This window comes from Vulpes lagopus, chromosome 5 (assembly GCF_018345385.1).
Source record: "Vulpes lagopus strain Blue_001 chromosome 5, ASM1834538v1, whole genome shotgun sequence".
In the NCBI taxonomy this organism is placed as follows: Eukaryota; Metazoa; Chordata; class Mammalia; order Carnivora; family Canidae; genus Vulpes; species Vulpes lagopus.
Window position 1 is genome coordinate 29,999,838 of NC_054828.1, and position 25,099 is coordinate 30,024,936.

A 25,099-nucleotide genomic window follows, 5' to 3' on the forward strand; every position below is an offset into this window, starting at 1 on the left:
TCAAATTATCACTCCTCCACTTATGCAGTGCTTTGTGCTGGGTGCTGAGGAGGCTGCAAAAAGAAAGAAAACGAATCCTTGGTTCAAAGAGCTCACAATCTAATGCACAGATAAGAAGCAGTACATAAGGCAGAATGAGCTCAGCGCCAAGAGGAGTAAAAACCTAAATGATGCTCACAGAGCAGCAACAGAAGAGATGCTTGCCAGGAGGGGTGACAGGCATGGTTACGTGGAGAAGATTATTTGAGCTGTGTCTTAGAGGTCGGTTAGAACTTTTAAAGGGGACGGAGAAAAGAGTAGGTAAACGTTCCAAACAGACTTCCCTGGGGTGGGGCAAGTGCACAGCAAGACTCCAGTGAAGGGGGCAGCCCAGGTGGCTCAGCGGTTTAGCGCCCCCTTCAGCCCAGGGCGTGATCCTGGAGTCCCAAGATCGAGTCCCAGGATCAAGTCCCACGTCGGGCTCCCTGCATGGAGCCTGCTTCTCCCTCTGCCTGTGCCTCTCTCTCCTCTCTGTTTCTCATGAATAAATAAATAAAATCTTAAAAAAAAAAAAAAAAGACTCGAGTGAAGGGCAGCTGTAAAAGATAAACCTGGAAAAGTAGGCTGGAGGCCTTGAATACTAGCCTAGGGAGTCTATTTTTTTAAAAAAATATTTTATTTATTCATGAGAGAGAGAGAGGCAGAGACACAGGCAGAGGGAGAAGCAGGCCCCACGCAGGGAGCCCCACATGGGACTCGATCCCGAGTCTCCAGGGTCACGCCCTGGGCCCAAGGCAGGCGCTAAACCGCTGAGCCACCCAGGGATCCCCTAGGGAGTCTATTGTTGATAATTTAAGCAAAAGAGAGCCAACGAAGGCCTTTGGCAGGGTGTGCATCAGAAGTGCATTTCAGGACAGTTAACCTGGCAGAGGGTAAAGGATGGATTGGCAAGAGGAGGGACTTCAGGCTGGGAGACGAAGCGGGTGGGTGTTGAGCCGAGGCGGGGAGAACGGAAAGGAGGCGAACGCTAAGACCACCTCTGAGCTCCAGGTATGGCGAAGGCTAGGGGCAGGCAGTCCGGGACAGAACCCGCTCCGGAGCCAGGGCCTGGGAGGAGTCAGTCATAGCCACACCCGTGGGTGACGTCAGACGGCCGCCTGCGCTTCCGATTGGCTACCGCGACTGCCAGTCCGAGGGGAAGGCGGTGCCCTGCCCCCGCCCGCTCCGGGCTCGCGGCTAGGCGGGCGCCCGCGGAGAGCCCCGGGAGCCCCGCGCCAGGCGCGGCCAGGACCTCGGGCGCTGCAGCCGGCGGCCCGCAGCCGAGGTAGGCAGACGGAGCGGGCCCGGAGCTCGGATGCCGCGATCCCCGCCCCCCCGGAGCGCGCCGTCCCGGAGGTTGGGGGCAGCGGGCAGAGCGGGCGGGCGGGGACCTGGACGGCGGGGCGCGCGGGCGCTGGATGGAGCGGGACCCCCCCCCGCCGCGCCAGCCCGCGGTGTCCCCCGCTCGCCGCCCCCGGCACTGGGGTCTCGGCTGGACGCAGTGGCCCGGCGCGGCGGCCGGCGGCTCCTCGCCCCCTGCCCTCCGGTGACATTTTGTTTGAAAACGCGGGGCCCGGTGTGCGGCGCGGCGCGGGCGGTCCGGGGTGCAGCCGGCGGCCCCGCGGGCGGGGATGCTGCGGCTCGGCCTCGGCTTCCCGGGAGCCGCGCGGCGGTCTCGGGGCGAGACTTCTCACAACCCCAAACAACCATTTTCTGCCTCTCCGGTGGCCGCAATGTCAAGGTGCCCTTAGGTGACCTGCCCATGAAACTGCGCTGGCCCTGAAGTCACTAGCCCACCTTTATTTAAAAGACGGGATCTTTGAGCCGTCGAGTTCTGACGTGCGGAACTCCGTGGAAAGAGCCAGTTGAACGATTTATGCCTAAAAGCGTTGGTGCTACCTGCAGGTCGCTGCTTTCTTTGTGAAAATGCCTGTCGCGGGCTCGCCCGCTGCCCCGGGTCCCTGAGAGCTTGGAGTCCAGGGCACGGCTGCTGCCCCGGGCAGTGCCAGCCAAGGGCAGGCTTAGCCCAGCGGGGTGGAGGCGGTCAGGAGGCGTCTTCCCCAAGGCTTGCCTCGGTGTGGTCGAGAAAGGGATCCTTTCTGCTTTAGAAAACAAACGCACGCTTACCTGGCCAAGGGAAGCCGTTCCTTAGGAGGGGAAAACTGAAGAATGTGAGTGGCTCACCCTGCGCTTGGTCAGGATAAGCCTAAATAGAGACGAATTCTTTCTTTTCTTTTTCTTTCTCTTTTGGGATTTGGGAGAGAAACAGGAAGTCAGAGATTCGGAGAAAGGAGCATTCACTCCCATAATTGTAAACAGTTTATTTTGTGGCAGTAAATATTCCCCAAAGTCATTGGGGGTGGGTATTTGGGCAACCAAGACTTACACACACACACACACACACACACACACACACACACACACACACCCTCCACTGCAGTGAAGATAGATTGCTTTCAAATTAAAAATCTAGAAGTGATATTTTTTTAGCAAATGGTTATAATTCCCAAAGCTATACAGTTATGTTCTGTAAAATCGATGGTAATGGAAAAGGGTAGTGGATGTTGTTCAAAGTTAACAGTCTTTGCTCAAGATGGTGTATTAGCACAACAGTTACTTTATGCTAACTGAAATTATGGAACGAAATGAGGAAATCAGGTGTCTAGACCTCTGGGTGGACATTAGCCAACCAATCTGTAGTTTTGAATTTTTTAAAATTATGGCACTATTAATAGAGAATGCAGACATTAGATGCCTATTTAATAATAGGCTTAAGGCTTTGCTACTTCCTTGTAAAATATATAATGAGCATAACTAAATATATGAATAGGTATGTTTAACTTAGAGTTTATTTATTGTATCATTTTCATAGCAAGGTAGTCTTGGTAAGACATATGTATAGACTTGCCATATTTGAGGTTAACATTTACCTCTAAATCATTGGAGTTAATGGTGGAATTCTTGGCAAGGATAACAAGCAACAATGGATCATTAAATTTGTAAATGTTGACATACTATATACATCCATGTAATGGGTGGAGTGGGGAAGATCTTTCAAAATATAAAACAAAGCCCAGAGTCCATGATGAAAATGATTGTTACACTTTACCACATATTTAAATGAAATTTTTTCTTTGTGTATGTCACAAACAAGTTTTAAAAGATGACAGATGTATGGGGAACAATTGTGTGAATAAATGTATGATGAGAATATTTGTATCTGCATTGCTTTTTAAAAATTTTATATTTTTATTTGAGTATAGTTGACACTGTTACATTAGTTTCAGGTATACAACATAGTGATTCCACAGCTCTATACAACTATTACTTTTTCTTTACTCATTTGTAAATAAATGCTCTTTTTTAAATTGAGGTATAAAATTACCCTTTTCAAGGGTACAGATCAGTGGCTTTCAGTATATTCACAAGGTTATGTGATCATCAGCACTGTCTAATTCTGGAATAATTTTGATCACTCCAAAAAAAAAATCCTATACTCATTAGCCGTTGATCACCATTGCCCTCTCTTCACAGTCTTTGGCAACCATTAACTTACTTTCTGTCTCTTTGGATTTACCTATTTCATGTAAATGGAATCATACAATATATGGCCTTTTTATGTCAGGCTTCTTTTGCTTGGCAGCTAGAATAGTTGTCATAGCAAGTATTAGTACTTTATTCTTTTTTGTGGCTGAATAATATTCCAACATACACATATACCACATTTTGTTTATCCATTCATCTGATGATGGACACATGGATTGTTTCCACTTTTTGGCTATTTGAATAGTGCTGTTATGAACATTTATGTACAAGTTTTGGTGTAGACTTATGCATTCAATTCTCTTATAATAGTAGCATTGGAATTGCTGGGTCCTATGGTAACTTTATGTTAAAACTTTTGAGGAACTGTTAAACTATTTTCTAAAGCAGCTATACCATTTTTACATTCCCAATAGCAAATTTTGAGAGTTCCAATTTCTCCACATCCTCACCCACACTTGTTATTACATGTCGCTATTATTATAACTATCCTATTTGGTGTGCAATAATTGTCATGATTTTAATTTGCCTTTTCCCTTATAGCTAATGATGTTGAGCATCTTTTCATGTGCTTATCGGGCATTTGTATATCTTCCTTAGAGAAATGTCTATATAGATCCTTTGCCAATTTTGTAATTATTTTGTTTTTAATTGTTGAGTTGTAAGAGTTCTTTATATATTCTGGATAAAAGTCTCTTAAATTTATGATTTGCAAATATTTTTCTCCTTTCTGTGGGTTATCTTTCCATTTTCTTGATGGTATCTTTTGAAACAAAAGTTTTGAATTTTGATTAAGTTCAATTTATCTATTTTTTTATTACTTAAGCTTTGAATATCAAATCTAAGAAACTGTTGCCTAATCTAAGGTCACAAAGATGTACGCCCATTTTTTGTTCTAAGAATTTTAGAGCTTTGGCTCTTACATTTAGGTCTTTGGTCCATTTTGAGTTAGTTTTTGTACATGTTGTGATACAAGGGTCCAAATTCATTCTTTTGCATGTGGATATTATCCAGTTGTCTAGCACCATTGTTGAAAAACTATTCTTTCCCCATCGAATGGTTGTGGCATCCTTGTCAAAAACAATTCATCATAGATGTGAATTAGACTCTTGATTTTATTTCTGGACTCTTGATTTTATTCCATTGATCATATGTCTATCTTTATGGCAATCCATACAGTTTTGACTAATGTAGCTTCGTAGTAATTTTTGAAATTGGGACATATGAGTCTCAAGATTGTTTTCACTATTTTGGATCCCTTGAATTTCCATCTGAATTTATGATCAGCTTGCCAATTTTTACCAAAAACTGCAGTTGGAATTTTGAGAGGGATTAAATTGAATGTATGTGTCCATTTGCAAGTATTGGCATCTTCACAATATTAAGTGTTCCAATCCATTAACTTGGATGTCTTTCATTTATTTAGGTCTTTTTTTTTTTTTTAAGATTTATTTATTCATGAGAGACACAGAGAGTGAGAGGCAGAGACACAGGCGGAGGGAGAAGCAGGCTCCATGCAGGGAGCCCAATCTGGGACTCGATCCTGGACTCCAGGATCACACCCTGGGCCGAAGGCAGGGGCTAAACCGCTGAGCCACCCAGGGATCCCCTATTTAAGTTTTCTTTAATTTCTTTCAATGAGGTATGCCTGGGTGGCTCAGCAGTTGAGCATCTGCCTTTGGCTCAGGGCCTGATTCTGGAGTCCTGAGATCTAGTTCCACATCGGGCTCCCTGCATGGAGCCTGCCTCTCCCTCTGCCTGTGTCTCTGCCTCTCTCTCTGTGTATCTCTCATGAACAATAAATAAAATCTTAAAAAAAATTTTCTTTCAATGATGTTTTGTAGTTTTCAGAGCACAAGTCTACACTTCTTTTGTTAAATTTATTCCTAAATATTTAATTATTTTTGATGCTATTGTATGTGGAATATATTCTGATTTCATTTTTGGATATATTTTTAAAAGATTTTATTTATGTATTCATGAGAGATGCAGAGAGAGACGCAGAGACATAGGCAGAGGAGAAGCAGGCTCCCTGTGGTGAGCCTGATGCGGACTCGATCCCAGGACCCTGGGGTTTCAACCTGAGCCAAAGGCAGAGGCTCAACCACTGAGCCACCCGGGGTCCCCATTTAAAAAATTTTTTTCTTGATAATGCATAGTAAAACAATTGATACAATTCATTGTATTCTGATCTGGCTTCCTAAAACCTTGCTGAACTCAGGTAGTTCTAATAGCTTGTTTGTGAATTCCTTAGAACTTTCTATGTATAAGAGCATAACATCTGAAAAGAGATATAATTTAGTTTTTTTCTTTTTGTTTTTCTTTTATTTATTTATACCTTTTTAAAAAATTTGAGTATCTATTATATGCCTGCCAGGCCCAGAGGTAGATTTAGCTTTCAAACTGGATTCTTTTTCTTTTATTTTCTGTCCCTGGCTGGAACTTTTAGTATGTTGTTGAATAGAAGTGGCAAAAGCAAGACATCTTTGTCTTATTCCTGGTCTTTGTCTGACCAGTTATTTATCATTAAGTGTGATGATAGCTGAGGGCTTTTTGTAGGTGCTTTTTATCAGGCTGAAGAAGTTCCCTTCTATTACTAGCTTATTGAATGTTTTTATCATGAAAGGGTGTTGAATTTTGTCAAATATTTTTTTTTTGCATTGATTGAAATGATTATGTGGTTTTTGGTCTATTACTATACTAGTATGGTTCACTGTATTGATTTTCATTTGTTGAAAAAATCTGCCTTTATGTTATTTTTTAAACTAGAAATTTTACAGGAGGACATATACAAGTTATTTTAAATGGAGAGCAAAAATTCACCAATGTGAATTAAACTCCTCTTGTTTAACAATGTACATTTCTGTGCAAAGATACAAATGATTCAGTACTTAATGACATCTCTTTCAGGATCGCTTTTTATTTTATAATATTTCATCCATATTTTCTTTCTGTGTCCACTCTAAAGCTAAGGAGGAAAGAAATGAAGTAGCAGAAGTGAGAAAAAGTTTGTGACTGACAAAGTTTGTGCATTATCTACTCCTAAATCATTGATAGTAAATGATAATTGGGTAATGATAAAGGTCATTGACAAGGTTGATATCCTTAGAAAAGACTCAGAAAAACAATGGTGTGAGCCTTCTATAAAAACAAAGATATGAAAAGAGAATGATTTCCAGTTTTACACTTTTAAGTATCCCTAAAATTATGACTAGAATTTAGGAGCATTTGGAGGCTTTGAGATGGTCAGGATGCTCTTAATAAAGCTGTAGCCAGGGATCCCTGGGTGGCGCAGTGGTTTAGCGCCTGCCTTTGGCACAGGGCGCGATCCTGGAGACCCGGGATGGAATCCCACGTCGGGCTTCCTGCATGGAGCCTGCTTCTCCCTCTGCCTGTGTCTCTGTCTCTGCCTCTCTCTCTCTCTCTCTCTCTCTATCATAAATAAATAAATCTTTAAAAAGCTGTAGCCTCTGTAGAACAACTCAACTTTTATTTATTTCTAAATTATTGAATGATAATGTCAGTATTAATGTGAAAATTGGTTTAAGCACAAAACAATATTTATACTAGGAAAATAATCTTTTGTGGGTTTTTAACAACACAAAGTTTTAAAAAACTATAGGTTTAGGAAGCGTTATATTACACTAAATATTGAGAAAGTCAACTTTGTTAATATGTGAGGGGCACATATTTTTGGAAAATAAAAGAGTAATACATTTCAACGGCAGATCTATTCTGAAGTTCTGAGAGTTTTGCTGTCAAGTATATGCTGAGACCAGGGCTTGGCTCCTTCTGGAAATCCATTCCTAGTGCAAGTTTTATCTGTTCAAAGCGAGGACAATTTAGAAATATATCATCAAGCTGCTTGTTCAAATGGCCTGATGAAACATTAACATTTATTTATTTATTTGGAGAACATTAATGTTTAAAATAACATTTATGAATCCCAGAACCAGGAACAACGAATTAATAGTTTTTTTTGCACTTTAGAATTTTAAAACCAGTTACCCTGCCTCCTGGCTTCCCTCTTATTTATGGTGCTTTTCCTTGGGATTTATCTTGTCCAAAAGAAAATGTTAATTTCATAGGGAACACTGATTCCATATTTACTTAATGTAGGTGATTCCAAATTTCATATTTATATCTTTTTTTTTGCACCAAAAAATTATACAAATGTGTCCAAGGTCATAATACTTTGCCTAGTTAAATATGCCAAATGATTTTTGGCTTGAAAGAGACCTTGGACTTAGATAAATTTAAGATGATGAAAGTAATAATTGTAATGTAAATCTAACTTATTGTAGTGCTAGTAGTGAAGTTTCTTAGGTTATTCTATCATGCTACCAATTGAATCAAACTGAGATAATTCTGTAAGTTTAGGACTGTAGTAAAATTGTGAGCTAAAAGATTTTAAAAATGCTATATCTGTTGGGCAGAGCTAAAATAAATATCAGTAGCCTATGTTTGGGTGGTGCTATTGTATTGTCCAAAGTGCTGTTAAAAATAGCATTATTGGGGGATCTCTGGGTGGCTCAGCAGTTTAGGGCCTGCCTTCAGTCCAGGGCGTGATCCTGGAGTCCCGGGATCGAGTTCCACCTCAGGCTCCCTGCACGGAGCCTGCTTCTCCCTCTGCCTGTGTCTCTGCCTCTGTGTCTCTCATGAATAAATAAATAAATCTTTAAAAAATAAAATAAAAATAGCATTATTTAATTTGTTCCTCACAACATACTCAGGAGGAACAATGGTTTGTTATTACCGGTGTCCTTCCCACTGAGATATGGGAAGGATATGTTATACAGAAAAGTTGAATAATAAACACATTGGGCCTCCAGTCCTGGCCTCCTGGCTCCCCCTAAGTTTTTCCATGAACTATAGAGCCAGTTCCGAAATTCATCGGAGAATTTATAAAATTTGTGTGTGAATATCATTAGATGGTAACTATAATGTGTACGTGGGATTATGTAATGCATTATCCTGAATGCTAATGGGTATTATGCTATTTGAATGCTTTCATTTCTAGATAAATATGGCAGAGCTTTCTGAGACAGAAGGACCAGTAGATTGGAAAGAACGATGTGTAGCTCTGGAGTCCCAGCTCATGAAATTTAGAGTTCAAGCAAGCAAGATAAGAGAGCTCTTAGCAGAGAAGGTAAGCTTTTCTCTCCAACTTTTGTTATTAAACATCAACTACTTGGGGTATATTTCATTTATATTAAGTAATCTCAGTACTTTTAGGGGTAAACATTTTTAAAACAACATAATTTAACTTTTTGTCATGACTTTGAAGCTATTTTTAGCATATTCTTTTGCCAGTGTTAGAGTGAATTGGACATTAAGCCAAAAAGCATTTCTTTGCTAATACTAGTGTAATATGTAAGAATTGTATGTATTTGATGAATGTGGAGTTCATTCATTCTAGAGAGAAAAGCTATAATTTATTTGACTTTTACTAGAGGCATGTGACAGCATTTTAATTTACTAAATGTTTATGAAAATCATGTTTAAAGTGATTATAGAAGAATATTCACTATTGATAGTAAAACATGTTTATATTGTATTTGAAAGTATGCATCTATTAGGATGTATTGACTAACTATATATCACTAAACTATGATCTGGGGTAGAATTGAGTTTAATATAATTATATGCTTCTCTTAATAGTTCTAGTCATGTAATTAAAATTTCATTTATGTCATAGGAATTTTTTTGCATATATGTGAATAAAACCCATGGATTAATTCATTCATTTATTCATTCATTCAACAAATAGTCACTGAGGGCTCATTTTGTGCCAGACACTCTTCTTAATGCTGCAATTACATCTGTGAACAAGAAAACCCATACTCCTATTTGCAGGGAACCTGGATTCTAGACCTATACTATTCAATAGGGCAACCACTAGCCACAAGTGACTATTAAGCACTTGAAATGAGGCTAGTACAAATTGAGGTGTGTTGCAAATGTAAAATACAGCTCAATTTCAAAGATTAGTATGAAAAAAATATCTTAGCAATAATTTTCATATTGATTGCATGCTGAAATAACATTTTGGATGTTAGATTAAATAGAAAATACTAAAATTAATTACATCTATTTCTTTTTCTAAAAATATGGTTACTAGAAAATTTTAAATTACATATGTAACTCACATTATATTTCTTTTTTTAAGAATCATTTATTTAAAACATTCTTTAAAAATTTAAATTCATGGGATCCCTGGGTGGCGCAGCGGTTTGGCGCCTGCCTTTGGCCCAGGGCGCGATCCTGGAGACCCGGGATCGAATCCCACATCGGGCTCCCGGTGCATGGAGCCTGCTTCTCCCTCTGCCTGTGTCTCTGCCTCTGTGTGTGTGTGTGTGTGTGACTATCATAAATAATAAATAAAAATAAAAAAAAATAAAAATTTAAATTCAGGGTAGTTAGTATAAGTGCTATATTTTTCAGGTGTACAATATAGTGATCCATTAGTTCCACATGTTACCTAGTGCTCATCAAGACGAATGCACTCCTAATCCCCTCCACGTATTTCACCAATCCCCTCCATCCACTTCCCCTCTGGTACTACTATTTGTTCTCTATAGTTAAGAGTCTCTTTTTTTTTCTTTATTTATTTTGTTTCTTAAATTCCACATATGAGTGAAATCATATGGCATTTGTTTTTCTCTGACTGGCATTTTTCACTTAACATTATACTTTCTAGATCCATCCACATTGTTGCAAATGGCAAGATTTCATTCTTTTTTATAGAATAAAAATAATATTATTTTATTTTATATTATTTTACTGAATAATATTCCACACATTTAATAATGAAATGTGAATACGTGAAAATATTCACATTTTTATACATTCATCTATTGATGGACACTTCAGCTGCTTCCGTAGTTTTGCTATTGTAAATAATGCTGCAGTAAACATAAGGGTGCATGTATCTCTTCAAATTAGTGTTTTCATATTCTTTGGGTAAATACTCAGTAGTGCAATTACAGGATCATAGGATAGTTCTATTTTTAATTTTTTGAGGAAGTTTCCATACTGTTTTCCACAGTGGCTGCACCAGTTACATTTCCAGCAGCAGTGCACAAAGATTCCTTTTTTTTCCCTTCCTCGCCAACACTTGTTTCTTATGGTTTGGGTTTTAGCCATTCTGACAGAATGACTCACGTTATGTATCTATTGGATACTGCTGTCTGGATGAATAGATATTGTATTGTCATTCATAACTGGTCAGAAGAATTTACAGGTGGTTTCTCAAACACTTGTCTGCATAATCCATTGGGCTGGAGATTTTTACACACATCACATCTTAAAAAAGGATCTTAAATCTTCCATTGATAGCTGAGAATCTCTCTTTTTTAAGATTTTATTTTTAAGTAGACTCTACAACCAATATGAGGCTCAAACTCACAACCCTGAGATCATGAGTCGTAGCCCACTGAGCCAGCCAGAGGCCCTGCTAGCTGAGAATCTCTTAGCACAGAAGTATTCTAATAAATCCAAGAAACCATCATTCAGTTTATTTATTTTTTTTTTTTTCCATCATTCAGTTTAAACTTTCATATATATCATTTAAAATTTTTGTGCTTTAACATCTTTTAGGTGGAAAGATTAAAATTACTCCACTACTTTTGGGTCAAAGAATGACCCAGTAATAAACTTTGTGGAATAAATCCCTAGTATCAATTGGCTTTACTTATCAATATTAATTAGAATAAAGTTTTAATCTGAAAAAAAATCCCAGTTTGAATATCTCCCAAGTTAAAGAAGCTTATTCTAACTGTTAGTGACTATTGCTTAGTCTCTTGTTCCTCTCTCTATAAAAATAATTTCTCAGATTGTATTGATTCATTTAGTATTTTCTACAATCCCAACCACTCCATGCAATGATTTTATTAAGATCACCGATTATATGCTTGCTGCTATACCTCATGGACACTTACCAGGCCTTAGCCTTTTAGCAGTTAGCACACTGTTGGCCACAGCCTCCTTAAAATTTTCTTGGTTCCCTTGACTTCTATACTCTCTGGGTTTCTTTGTGGACTGAACAGGAGTTATGCTTATTTTGGTTTCAGTGAATTGACCTTTAAGTTCTAAATTTTATGGCAATATTTGTTCTTTAGAAGGCCTATTTCCACAAAGTTCCATAGGAGTGCCTACTTTTCAAAATTTAAAAGTGTCATTTTCTCTGTAAGTACATTTGTAAATAAGCTTTTTGCTTGTGAGTATATGTTATTAGGTTTTGTTTTTTTCTTTGTCAGTGAATGAATACTGAGAGGAATATTATTTCAAAGTTGCTATTGTAGTTGTGGTTTCTTTCCTCCTCCTTTTTCATCTTCTGTATTTTTTTTTATCTGCGACTTAGATCCTGTGACAGATCTAAGAGATGGAATTACTCAGATGTGTTTTACACAGTGGAAAGTGGATGAGTATGCCAAGTTACTCATGGTTTCCCAGTAAATGTATTCAACACTAAAATGAGAATAATGTTTTCCATGATATTTTCTGTTATATTCCATTATGAAATATTTTTCCCTGGATTAAAATTATTTTTGGTGCCCTCCCATGTTCTAATAAAAATACCAAATATTTATTGATTTGTTATGTGGTGAGCACTTTATAGATGTAATTTATTTAATTCTTATAACAAACTGTGAAGTAAGACATTTTATTGTTCTCATTTTACAGATTGGGAAACTGATGCTTACTATGTACCAGGCAATCTTCTTTATATATACCTTGTTAGTGATATATATATATATATATATATATATGTTTTAAATTATATGTATAGAAATATATATTTGTATAATATAATATAAAGTACTTTATATATTTTAACTTTTTAATTTTTATAACAACCCTATGAGGAGGGTACTAGTATTATTCTTTTTTATCCAGGAGAGAACTTAGACGCATAAAAGTTCTTTAACTTCCTGAGTTTATGCTGAACGATGAGTGATGGAAACAAGAATTGAAACTGAGCATTCTGTGTTGAGAGCCTGAATGCTTAGTTACCACCTTCTATGGCTTCTCTAATCTAGTTTTATTGACACATTCCTTGCTTTCTCTGGTATACTCAGCCACTCTATTCTGTCTTCTTCTCAGCCATGCAACATTTAAATCCATCTCTGCTTAAGGGCAGGTATCTGTGTGTGTTAGGGTGTGTGTATGTATGTAGTAATAAATAATTTACATAGCACTACATATTTTTAAAGAAAACCCTGTTGCATTGCTTCTGCATGCCAACTTGAGTCAAATGCTACATTCCAGAGGCCAGTCTGGTCCCATCCATAACCTTTGGTTTTGTGTTAGGACCAGTCTGCCCCAAGGCTTCTCCTTAATAGTTCTCTAGACCTTCCCCCCAAATGGATGCAGGCCCAAGTCTGAAGATTCTTGAGAGAATACTAATTTGATTCTTCCGCTCTTAGCCAGGAATTTTGGCCAACTTTTCTTTCCTTCAACAGTTCTAGTTCTTAGTTCTGTTTTATTGGCGCTGGCTATAGGCAGCGAACACTAGGTGCCAATGATGGTTCCTAAGCCTTTGTTACAACAACCATTAGCTGGTTTAAACCCCACGGTAACCCTATAAGGGAACTATTATTATCTCAAATATCAAGATATTGGCATTAAGATTGAGAATATTTGAGTAGTATGCCCAATATCGTATGCTAACATATAACAGAATGGGCATTAAACCTAAGATCTTTCATACTTTTTGTGATGTAGCTAATAGAGTGCATGGCACATAGAAGTAACTCATTATGATTTTCCTGTGTCTTTCTGAAAGGGCACACTGGTTAAGTGTACAAGGAGATAACAAATGTAAATACCGATTAATAGGAGATATTTTCCCCAATTTTTTTTAGGAAAAATATATGAGATGATCTCAGTGTTTTTATAATTAAAGATGGATTTCAACTATATATACTTGATGTTTTCTGGAGATGGAAAAGGAGAATAAATGAGATTTTTTTTAAATGGGACTATTTTGCTCAGGTTTTTTTTTTTTTTTCCATCACAATTTCCAAGTAACTTTGAATATTGAAGCCTGTGAAGAAAAAGACCTTATTGAAGTCTTGGGCAAATACTGCTATAAGTGGGAGAGGTCTTTAGAAGAATTTAAGGAATGGTGTTGGAAATATCTCTAGCATGCCAAATATAAACTCTTCAGGGAAGCTGAGATTTAAGTAGTTTTCCTACTTTACAATATTACTAGTTAGTGTTCTGAGTCACAGAGGGAAAGAGGAAAGTTTCTTTTTAAGTTGAAGTGAATGCTGTTTCCTATGGGTTAGATTTTCAGCAAGAAAAAAAAAAGGATGAAAATATGAAGAAATTTCCCTTTGGGCATCAGCATGGCCCATGTAAACTAATGCTGCTGTTACCTGATACAGCATTGCTGTCTGGGATTTCCTACCACTTGTCCTTCCTTTGTGAATATGATTCCTCTCAGGTGATCTAGGATTCTCTCATAGGAATGAGGAGCCCCTGGGTAGTATAGTATTTGCCTTCATATAATGGTCCAGTACAACATCATGACCACCCTATTTTTCTTTCTTTTTTTTTTTTTTTTAATTGGAGTTAAATTTGCCAACATATAGCATAACACCCAGTGATAATCCCACCACGTGCCCCCCCTCAATGCCCATCACCCAGTCACCCCAACCCCCTGCCCACCTCCCTTTCCACTACCCCTTGTTCGTTTCCCAGAGTTAGGAGTCTCTCATGTTTTATGACCACCCTATTTAAATTACACATCCTCTTAGTCACTCTGTTACTTCATTTCTCAGTACCTAATGGGAATTACACACATACTGACAATGAGATTTTGCAGGCTAATTTAAATGTCAGTTTTTGGGCAACTGGCTGAAGATGTTATTTATTATAACAAAATAAATAAAAATGGTATTAGAGTTTTTCATGGGTTATGTTGGGAAAAATCAGGAAGAGATAGTTGGTGGGGAATTGCAGGCCACATCAGTGAGTGTAAAGGTCTTAAAGTATTCTGCTAATGTGACCAATCTGTTAAATAAGGTGTGTATACACACACACACACACACACACATACACAGACACATACACACGCATATTTATGTAGGAACATTACTCAGCCATCAAAAAGAATGAAAGTTTGCCATTTGCAATGATGTGGATGGAGCCAGACTCTATTATGCTAAGTGAACTAAATTAGAGAAAGACAAATACTATATGATTTCACTCGTATTGGAATTTAAGAAACAAAACAGATCAATATAGGGGAAATGGAAAAAAAGAGAAGGAAGCAAACCATAAGAGACTCTTAACCATAGAGAACAAGCTGAGGGTTGATGGAAGGAAGTAGGTGGGGGATGGGCTAGATGAGTGATGGGTATTAAAGGAGGGCACTTGTGATGAGCACTGGGTGTTTCATGTAAGTGATGAAATACTAAATTCTACACCTGAAACCAATATTATACTGTATGTTAACTGGAATTTAAACAAAAACTTGAAATAAAAAAATAAATATATAATACAGCACAAAAAACTCTGCCAAGTTTATTTGTATATGGTGCTTAGGACAGTGAGTATTAAATGTGATAGTGTTAGGATCCAAGGTCAGTGGCACATTGCCTTATTCCACTTGCTGCTGTGTTCTCTGGCTACAGAGGGCACTTCTATGGTAGTAAATGAGAGCACTAGGCTTAGAATTTGCTACTTCATTTTGTTATTGTGTAAGTAGCCTGTTTGTAAAAATACTTATTTTTGTTCAAAGTCTCATATAGGGCAGCAGATTATTTCAAGTTTCTTTTAAACTTGTATGGATTGCTTGTGGACTTGACCCAAAGCTTACTTTTTAGTCGATGTTGTGAAAGTAAAAACTTACTGGAATATTTCCTATGTTGCTTTTTTTTTTTTTTTTTTTTTGTATTTCACAAAGTTATTTTACAGCTTGAATGGTTATAAAAACATTCACTCAAAAAAAAAAAAAAAAAAAAAAAAAACATTCACTCAAAATCAAAGTATTGCCTTTCCTACTACCCTTGTGTTTAAACTCATTTTAGAGTGTTCTAAACTTTGTTGAATGTACTTCACATATATTTACTTTATGCAATGTGATGCGCTCAGTGTTTAGGATCTGTAATACAGATTGTGAAAATGTAGTGATTTTCTTTTGTCAGAGTTTATCCTTTTATTTTAAAATATTTTTATTTTTAATTTTTTAAAAAAGATTTTATGTATTTATTTGACAGAGAGAGAGAGAGATCATAAGCAGGGGGAGAGGCAGGCAGAAGAAGAGAGAGAAGCAGGCTTCCAGCTGAGCAGGGAGCTCGATGTGGGGCTCCATCCCAGGACCCTGGGATCATGACCTAAGCCAAAGGCAGACACTTAACCCACTGAGCCACCCAGGCGCCCTATCCTTGCTTTTAAATAAGTTTTTTGGAAAGAGTTGGAACTTTGATCCATCCATTCATTTATTCAACAAACATTTATTGAATCTCTGTTATGTGGTATTCAATTACCCTGCCTCAAGCATCGTTATGTAAATAAAGCATACATGCAGAACCTGGGGGGGACACCTCTTAGCTTATTTACGATCTAGTGGTAGAATTATGTTAGAATCTCAAATTCCAAATTTAGCCTTAGTCATACTTCTATCCCTGTGCTTCGTTCTGTGATATGTTCCATGAGAACATGCAACTTAAAATTGTTCCTGCTATGAATGTTACTATCACTTTAAGTTACCAATAAAAGATGCCTATGCTAAAAGAATAGCATACATGGGATAGAAATATAGAGGAATGCTTTCCAGCTAAGAATTTTGTGGTTTCATGTATTGGGGACTTATTTTCATATGGTTCTGTGTAACTATATGCTGTGTCGAGTTTATAAATACCAAAGCAGCTGCGGTTCAACTAAAAGACCACTAGAGAATCGGTGGTCTTTTAGTTGATTTTTAGCATGAAGACTCAAATCCCAGCCATGTCAGTGACTCAGAGCATAAGCTTATATAAGGCATACTCATTCTGAATAGCAACTTCCTAATCTTCACGATAAGCATAACAATTTCTGTCTTACGGTGTGGCTGAGAAATAATGTAGTGGAAAGTTTCTGGTTCCTAAACACTAAGATTTTTTTTTTAAGTTCTCTTCTATTCTCCAAATTATTTTTTTTTCTTCTGAGATGATTTCCCACTTTTATGTTGTTTTGTTTTTGTTTTTTTTAGGTTGTAAACTTTTCTCAAATTTCTGATTATTTTTAATGGTCCATTCATAGCTAAGAATGGGACATCTGAAAAGTTGACCAGCACTAAGTAGTTAGTGAACAACTAAACATTTTTTTGACTACTGGTCAACAACTGTCAATCTTTGTTTTAGGATGAGTGGGTGGGAACTGCCTATTACACCATAAACCCATAAATGCCACAGTTATTGGACTGATGCCCTCCAAACAATTTATTTCATTTTGTAAGAGAAGAACATTTCCATTTTCAACGGGAAGTAAATGCTTAGCTGCTGGACATTTGGCACATGGGGATAAGTGAGAAGGTTTCAGGGAGTTAGTTGACTCTAAGGGCTACATTAATGTCCACTATTTTTACCCCGCACCCTTCACTCCTGCTCCAGGTTTTTATAGGATACTGTGAGGAAATCAGTTCCCAGGAGAAGCCCAAGGACCTCTAGTCCTTCTTCTAGACTATGGTTTCTGCTTCATTAGAAACAAGGGGGAAAATGAATATATGCACATTTAATGGTGAGCTTGTCTCCCCCCACTTCCAACCTTCCTCTTTTTTTTTTTTTTTAATTTTTTTAAAAATTTTTTATTTATTTATGATAGTCACAGAGAGAGAGAGAGAGGCAGAGACACAGGCGGAGGGAGAAGCAGGCTCCATGCACCGGGAGCCTGATGTGGGATTCGATCCCGGGTCTCCAGGATCGCGCCCTGGGCCAAAGGCAGGCGCCAAACCGCTGCGCCACCCAGGGATCCCCCAACCTTCCTCTTTTACATGGCTTCTAAAATGCTGGCAGCCAAACATTTATCCTAGGGGATAAAGATTGAAAGTCTCTGGGGAATCTTACCAGCCCAGGAGGAAAGAGGAAATAATGCTGACAATCAGTGGTTACCCAACAGAAGCTCAGCCAGATCACCTAATGTTAAAAGTTCATGGTCAACAAGCCCCAGATATGTGCTAAAGCATGTAGGCAGCTTTTTATACTTTAATCTTAAACGTAAGTAGGCAGGGCAGCCCGGGTGGCTCAGCGGTTTAGTGCCACCTTCAGCCCAGAGCCTGATCCTGGAGACCTGGGATCAAGTCCCACGTCGGGCTCCCTGCATGGAGCCTGCTTCTCCCTCTGCCTGTGTCTCTGCCTCTCTCTCTCTCTCTCTCTGTGTGTGTCTCTCATGAATAAATAGGTAAAATCTTTAAAAACAAAAAAACATAAGTAGGCAGCTCATGAATGACCAGACATATGAGGAAAGCCTCTAACATGACAGAGAACAAACACAAAACAAAACACAATATTGCTTATGCAGGGGAAAGGAAATAAAAGAGAACAAGCAAAATCCTGTCATTTAATATTCCCAGAGAGAAAGGATATTGCCTTCCTGAAATAAGGAATATTCAGAGAATGAACAAGAACTCTTGAAAGTTAAAAACATGGTAGAAGAGGGGTGCCTGAGTGGCTCAGTCAATTAAGCATCTGCCTTCGGCTCCGGTCATGATCCCAGGGTCCTGGAATTTTAGCCCCACCTCATGGTCCCTGCTCAGTGGGGAGTCTACTTCTCCCTCTTTCTCTGCCCTATTCTCTCTCTCTCAAATAAATAAAATCTTTTTTTAAAATGATAGAAGAAATAGTAAACTTAATAGAAGGATTGGAATATAAACTTAAGGTAAATACCTGGGAAGTAGAGAAAAAAGATTACAAATTTAGAAGATTAGTCCAACATGTTCAAGACCAGGATGGTAGGAGGTCTGAAGTGGACAAAGCCAATGAAACAAGACACAAAAGTTTCCCAGAATTGAATGACACAAGATTCTCCATTGAAAGGTCTACCAAGTACCTACCATAAAAACAAACAAACAAAAAAAAATAGTTTCACCCAAAGGCACATCATCATGAAAGCTTACTATAGACCAAAGAAAAGATTCTGCAAGCTTTCAGAGGAAAAAAAAAAACCCAAACAGGTTATATGCAAACAATCAGGAATTAGAATAGATTTTTAAGACATGCAAGTTGCCATAAAACTTGAAGAATCTCCAGAAGGACGTGCTCCATTAAAAGGAAGAAGGAAACCAAGAGAGGAAGGCATAGGATACGGAAACAGGAGTTCCAGTGTGGGGGAAAGGGCTTTCTCAAAAAGACAGCTGTGTTCTGGCAAGAGGTGGGTCAGTCCAGATGGGTGCAGGTCAGAAGCTCTGGGAGTGCCTTCAAGAATATGAATTTGGGGCAGCCCAGGTGGCTCAGCAGTTTAGCGCCGCCTTCAGCCCAGGGCCTGATCCTGGAGTCCCGGGATCAAGTCCCATGTTGGGTTCCCTGCATGGAGCCTGCTTCTCCTTCTGCCTGTGTCTCTGCCTCTCTCTCTCTCTCTCTCTGTGTGTGTGTGTCTCTCATGAATAAATGAATAAAATCTTTTAAAAAATATGAATTTGGTAGGAAATCGAGCATGAATGAACATCTTGAAAGATGATTTAACTTGGAATTAAATTTTTGATGAGTTCATAGGTAAGTAAAAGAACAAGACATTTAACTCTAGAGGAAAAAGTTATGTAGCATGGGAAAAAGTAACCATGGTTTACTACGTGGTTCATCTCTGAATATCATACGTATAGTCAAAGTAATACTGATACTGAACAGTGAATTAACCAAAGGTAAGATATAAACATTTTGGAAAAATGGGAATGTATCTGTGTTGATGGTGGGATCGAAGAACTAAATCCTCATTCTCCATAGGAATTCTCCATAGGAAATCACTAAACTAAAGAAGTCCATAAAAACGAAGTATGTTATTTAGAACGTCAAAGTAGAATATTAAGAGAATTGGCTAAAAGAGGATAATTTTTACTAACAAATCTTATGGAGCCAGTTGGTATTTTATGTGCATTTATGACTTGGATAAACATATAAACAAAAGTTAAATCAAATTGTGAAGTAAATGGACTTGTCTAGTCTTTTTTTTTTTAATTTTTATTTATTTATGATAGTCACAGAGAGAGAGAGAGAGAGGCAGAGACGCAGGCAGAGGGAGAAGCAGGCTCCATGCACCGGGAGCCCAATGTGGGATTCGATCCCGGGTCTCTAGGATCACGCCCTGGGCCAAAGGCAGGCGCCAAACCACTGCGCCACCCAGGGATTCCCCCTTGTCTAGTCTTTTAAGGGGAAATCTTCATATCATAATATCATAATGGGATGTTTCCATGGAAATCACTATCTAAACAAAATAATTTATTTTGTGTTTTCAGGATATATCAAAAAGAATCAAATATTCTGGGTTTTATGTTTTGAAGTTAGGTGCATTCAGGATCAGGATTGCTACATGTCCTGAAGAATTGTCGCATTTATAATTTTCAGCATTCTTTTTGCTAATGAAACTTTGACATTGATTTTGATATTGCATTTAGGTAATACCTGCTTGGAATAATTTCAATCTTTTAGCATCTTTTTTTAAGTATGCCCTTTTAGATACTATATAGCAAGATTTATGACTTTATCCGACTAGTGAGATAATCTCTTTAAGTATATCTGAAATCATAAATACATTCTGTTTCTACACATCATGTTGTTGAAATTTTCTTTATCTTCCCTGTTTCATGCTCCCCCCCCCCCCCACCTCGATGCTTTGGAAGCTATAGACTGAATTTCTATTAAGTGGGTATCCTTAACTCTTTTTAAAAAAGAAAGGCCAGGGCACCTGGGTGGCTGAGTCCGTTAAGTGTCTACCTTCAGCTCCCGTCATGATCCCAGGGTCCTGGGATCAAGCCCCATATCAGGCTCCCTGCTCAGTGAGCAGTCTTCTTCTCCTTCTCCCTCTTCCACTCCCCCAGCTTCTGCTCTCTCTCTCTCTCTTTCTGCCAAATAAATAAATAAAATCTTGAAAAAAAATTCTAACACTTCAATCATACCATATATTTTTAATTAATGAAATACCAATAGCTTTTTCTTTTCTTTTTTTTTTTTTTAAAGGATTTTATTTATTTATGAGAGACACAGACATAAGCAGGCTCCCCCAAGGAGCCCGATGTGGGACTTGATCCCGGATCCTGGGATCATGCCCTGAGCGGAAGGCAGACGCTCAACCACTGAGCCACCCAGGCATCCCATGAAATATCAATAGCTTTTTCACATCACTTTCGTGTTTTCTTATTTTTATCCTCACAACTTCCTGTAAGGTAGGTAGAGCAGGTTATATTTTCCCTATTTTATAAATAAGAATTTTAAAGTGCAATGTCAAACTGTTGAATAGTAGAGTGAGAATTAGAAACTGGATCTCTTGAATCTATCTTATTTTAGACTTGCTATATTAAGCCTTGCTAACTTAAAATTATTCATAAAACTAAAATATGTTTATAGTAGAAATATGCTGCTATATAAATATCCATTGAGCACCCATTAAGTATTAGACACAATGCTGGGCACTCTCCTGCTCAATCTTCACATAAATACTGTGAGATAAATGTTAATCTCTTTTACAAATGAGGAATGGAGACTCAAAGAAGTTAAATGACTTACCCATCATTATATAGCTCATAAGTAGTGGGATCTGGATTCTGATTTCAGTTGTCTTGCCTCCAACATCAGTGCTCTTTCCACTTTTCTCTATATTAATATTTCAAGGGCTGCATTTTTTAAAAAAGATTTATTTATTTATTTTGAGAGAGAGAGTCAATGCCATGTGAGCAGAAGAAAAGTTATTTTGCAGCAGTAAAAATACTATCCTTCATATATGCAGAGTGATTTACAGGAATAATATCATTCAATAATCTATAACATATTGAATATTTACTGCATATAAACACCTGTATTAGGATATGTTACAGTGAGGCCAAGAGAAAAGGCTTCTGCTCTGTTAACTACTAGAAATTTTCAAACTCCAGAAAGAGAAAACTGACCACATATTTTTATAGTCCTTGCCTTAGTTTGTTCTGCTATAACTAAATGCTATAAACTATGCAGCTTATAAACAACAAAAGTTTATCAGTTTTTGAGGCTGGAAATCTGAGATCAGCGTGCTGGCTAAGTCAGGTGAGGGCTCTCTTCTGAATTGTAGACTTTTCATTGTATCCTCACATGATGGAAGGGGGTAGGAAGCACTGTGGGATCTCCTTGATAAGGACACTAATCCCATTGATGAGGGCCCCCCCTCAGGACCTCATCACCTCTCAGAGACCTCCTAACACCACCACAGTGGGTGTTAGGATTCCAACATGTGAATTTGGTGGGGGGGACACAAACATTCAGACCATAGCATTCCATCCTTACCCCCCCAGATTCATGTCCTTCTCTCATACAAAATACATTCATTCCTTCCATCCCAATAGCCCTAAAAACCTATAAAGTGCATAGTCTCATCTAAATCAGGTTTGGGTGAGACTCAAAATATGATTTGTTCTGAGGAAATCCCCACCAGCTGTGAACCTGTGAAATCAAACAAATTATGTGTTTCTAGACTACAGTGGTGGATAGACATAGGATAGACACTTTCACTCCAAAAGGGAAAAGTAGGAGAGAAAGAAGGGGCAACAGGTTCCAAGCTAGTTCAAAGGCCAAAAGGCAACCAACATTAAATATTAAAGCTTGAGAATAATCTTCTTTAACTAGATGTTCAGCCCTCTGGGATGGAGGTCCTACCTTTTGGACCAATTGGAGGGGAGGAAAGGTCTCACCTTCTGGACACTCAGGGGCATTTGCAACTCCATGGCTTTGCAGGGCAACTCTTATGGATTCAAGTTGTGCACTGATGGCTTTACCAATCTGGGATTCTAGGGGTGGCCCCACCCTCATGGCTTCAGTGGGAATTGGCCTGGTTGGGGCTCTCTGGTGGCCTTGCCCCTAAGGTGGCCCTGTTCTTGGGTTGTATGCCCACAGCATTAGGTGGCTTTATCCTTCCAAATCTAGGTGGAGATAGCCATGCCCCCATGGGTCTCCTGGGCATGGTTGCCACCCTGCCCCCTTGGATTTGGGCGGCTCCACTTTGGTTTGGGTAGAGGTTGTATGGCTGGTTAAAACTCAGGAAATGCCCTGCCTTGGCCTTGAGAAACTGAGGAGGCAGCTCTGATGATTTCTGAATTGCATTTAGGGTCCTTCCTTCATGTCTTGAAGAATATCCCAGTATCACAACCATAGCTCTAAGATCCCATCCTGTAAAATCCAAGTCCAACAGCCAGCCTCATTCCTTCCTCTTTAGTTCATATGGATTTTTCCTTCTTTGGTTGCTACCTAACTTTGTGGTTCAAATCCCTACTGACTCCTTAATGGAAAGGTGGTTTGGCCACACCCTGGCCTCTCCTGAACAGGCTTTCCCATTTCTTCCAATACGGATATGCTGAAAAGTATCTAGATTTTTATTTATTTATTTATTATTATTATTATTATTTTTAAAGATTTTATTTATTTATTCATGACACACACACACACACACACACACAGAGAAGCAGAGACACAGGCAGAGGGAGGAGCAGACTCCACACAGGGAGCCTGATGCAGGACTCGACCCTGGGACCCCAGGATCATGCCCTGGGCCAAAGGCAGGCACTAAACCACTGAACCACCCAGGCGTCCCAGTATCTAGATTTTTAGGCTCTACTTCCTCTTTGACTGACAATCTATCTTTTTTTTTTTTTTTTTTGACTGACAATCTATCTTTAAATCATTTCTCTTCTCATATTTTACTGTAAGCATTCAAGAAGAGTTAGGCCACTCCTTCAACACTTTAGCTTAGAAATTTCCTCAGTCAAATATTCAATTTCATTGCTCACAAGTTCTACAAAACACCAAGAGGAAAATCTAATTAAGTGAAGCTCTTTGCTGCTTTATAACAGGGATCACTTTTCCTCTCGTTTCCAATAGCATGTTTCTCATTTCCATCTGAGACCTCAACAGAACGGCCTTTACCATCATCATATATTTCTACTAACACTGTTAACAACCACTTAGGTATTCTCTAAGAAGACTGAGACTTTCTCTTCTGCATTCCTGTTTGCCTCTGAATTCTCACCAGAATTGTGTTAAATGGTCTGTTCATGGCAATGTAGGTTTTTTCCTACCATGCACCCCAAAATTCTTCTGCTTTTTACCAATTACCCAATTCCAAAATCACTTCCACATTTTTAGGTATTCGTTACAGCAGCACTCTACTCTCAGTGCCAATTTCTGTCTTGGTCCATTTGTGCTGCTGTAACAAAATATGACAGACTGTGTAGCTTATGAACAATAGAAATTTATTTCTCACAATTCTGGAGGCTGGAATTCTGAGATCAGGGTGCCAGCAAGGTCAGGTTCTGGGTCATAGACTTGTATTTTCACTTGGCAGAAGAAGCTCTGTAGGATCTCTATTATAAAAGCACTAATCCTATTCCTGAGACTCTCATCCTCAGGACCTAATTACCATCACATTGGACATTAAGATTCTAATGTGAATTTGGGGGGGGGGCACATAAACATTCAGACCATAACAATCCTTTTAAGAAACTATTCAGTCTTTTAAGACTTTATTTTTTATTTATTTATTTTTTATTTATTTATTTTTTAAAAGATTTATTTATTTATTTATGATAGAGAGAAAGAGAAAGAGAGGCAGAGACACAGGAGGAGGGAGAAGCAGGCTCCATACCGGGGAGCCCGATGTGGGACTTGATCCCGGGACTCCAGGATCGTGCCCTGAGCCAAAGGCAGGGGCCAAACCGCTGAGCCACCCAGGGATCCCCCAAGACTTTATTTTTTAGAGCAGTTTAAGGTTCACACACAAAATATTGGGTGCTACAGAAATCTTCTATATAGCTTTCCTCATTACCAACATCCCCCACCAGAGTGGTACAACGGATGAACCTGATGAAGTTTTGGAATATAGGTGAGATTTGGTGGGGTGAGGTCCAGAGCCGACGACCAAGAAAATTCTTGAGATGTCTTTGGTGCAAAATGGTGGTTTTATAAAGCAAGAGGACAGGACCTGTGGGCACGAAGAGCTGCTGCACCGGGACCTGTGAGGGTTGGCTGATTCTATACATGGGAGTTGGGAGGGGTTTGAGGATAGCCTACTCTCTAAGGAATTTGGAAGCAAGTTTTCCAGAACCTTGAGGGGGCTAGCTATTGTTTGGAAAAGGTCACTTGTTACTGTCTAATAAAACCTGAGTCCTGAGACCTTTCAGATGTATATTTGTGGGCCATGTGCTTGGGGGATGATTGCCAACATGTATCTTGGGGGATAGACATAAAGGAAATTTCTAAAGGAATTTTAATATGTTAAAGTAAACTTACAGGACCCTGGGGGTCGGGCTAAGATTGCCGTTTGCCCTTAGCAAAATATTAACATCGAGGCAGTTGAGTCCATAGAGGAATGTCCCTTTGCC

The 25,099-nt window shown here is 38.8% G+C and overlaps 1 protein-coding gene across 5 annotated transcripts in view; it reads left to right on the forward strand.

Annotated features, from left to right (window-relative positions):
- Positions 1-991: 991 nt before the first annotated feature.
- The window catches only part of PLEKHH2 (pleckstrin homology, MyTH4 and FERM domain containing H2), a 112,486-nt gene continuing 88,378 nt past the window's right edge, over positions 992-25,099 (forward strand). For 2 of the 5 annotated variants that reach the window (XM_041755509.1, XM_041755510.1), the window contains exons 1-2: positions 997-1,303; positions 8,582-8,710. In XM_041755509.1, the coding sequence (XP_041611443.1) occupies positions 8,588-8,710 (123 nt within the window). In that variant the 5' untranslated portion in view covers positions 997-1,303; positions 8,582-8,587. Of the gene's footprint in view, positions 1,304-8,581; positions 8,711-25,099 lie in introns of all 5 variants that reach the window. The other 3 variants (XM_041755507.1, XM_041755508.1, XR_005987850.1) reach the window with 2 other exon arrangements.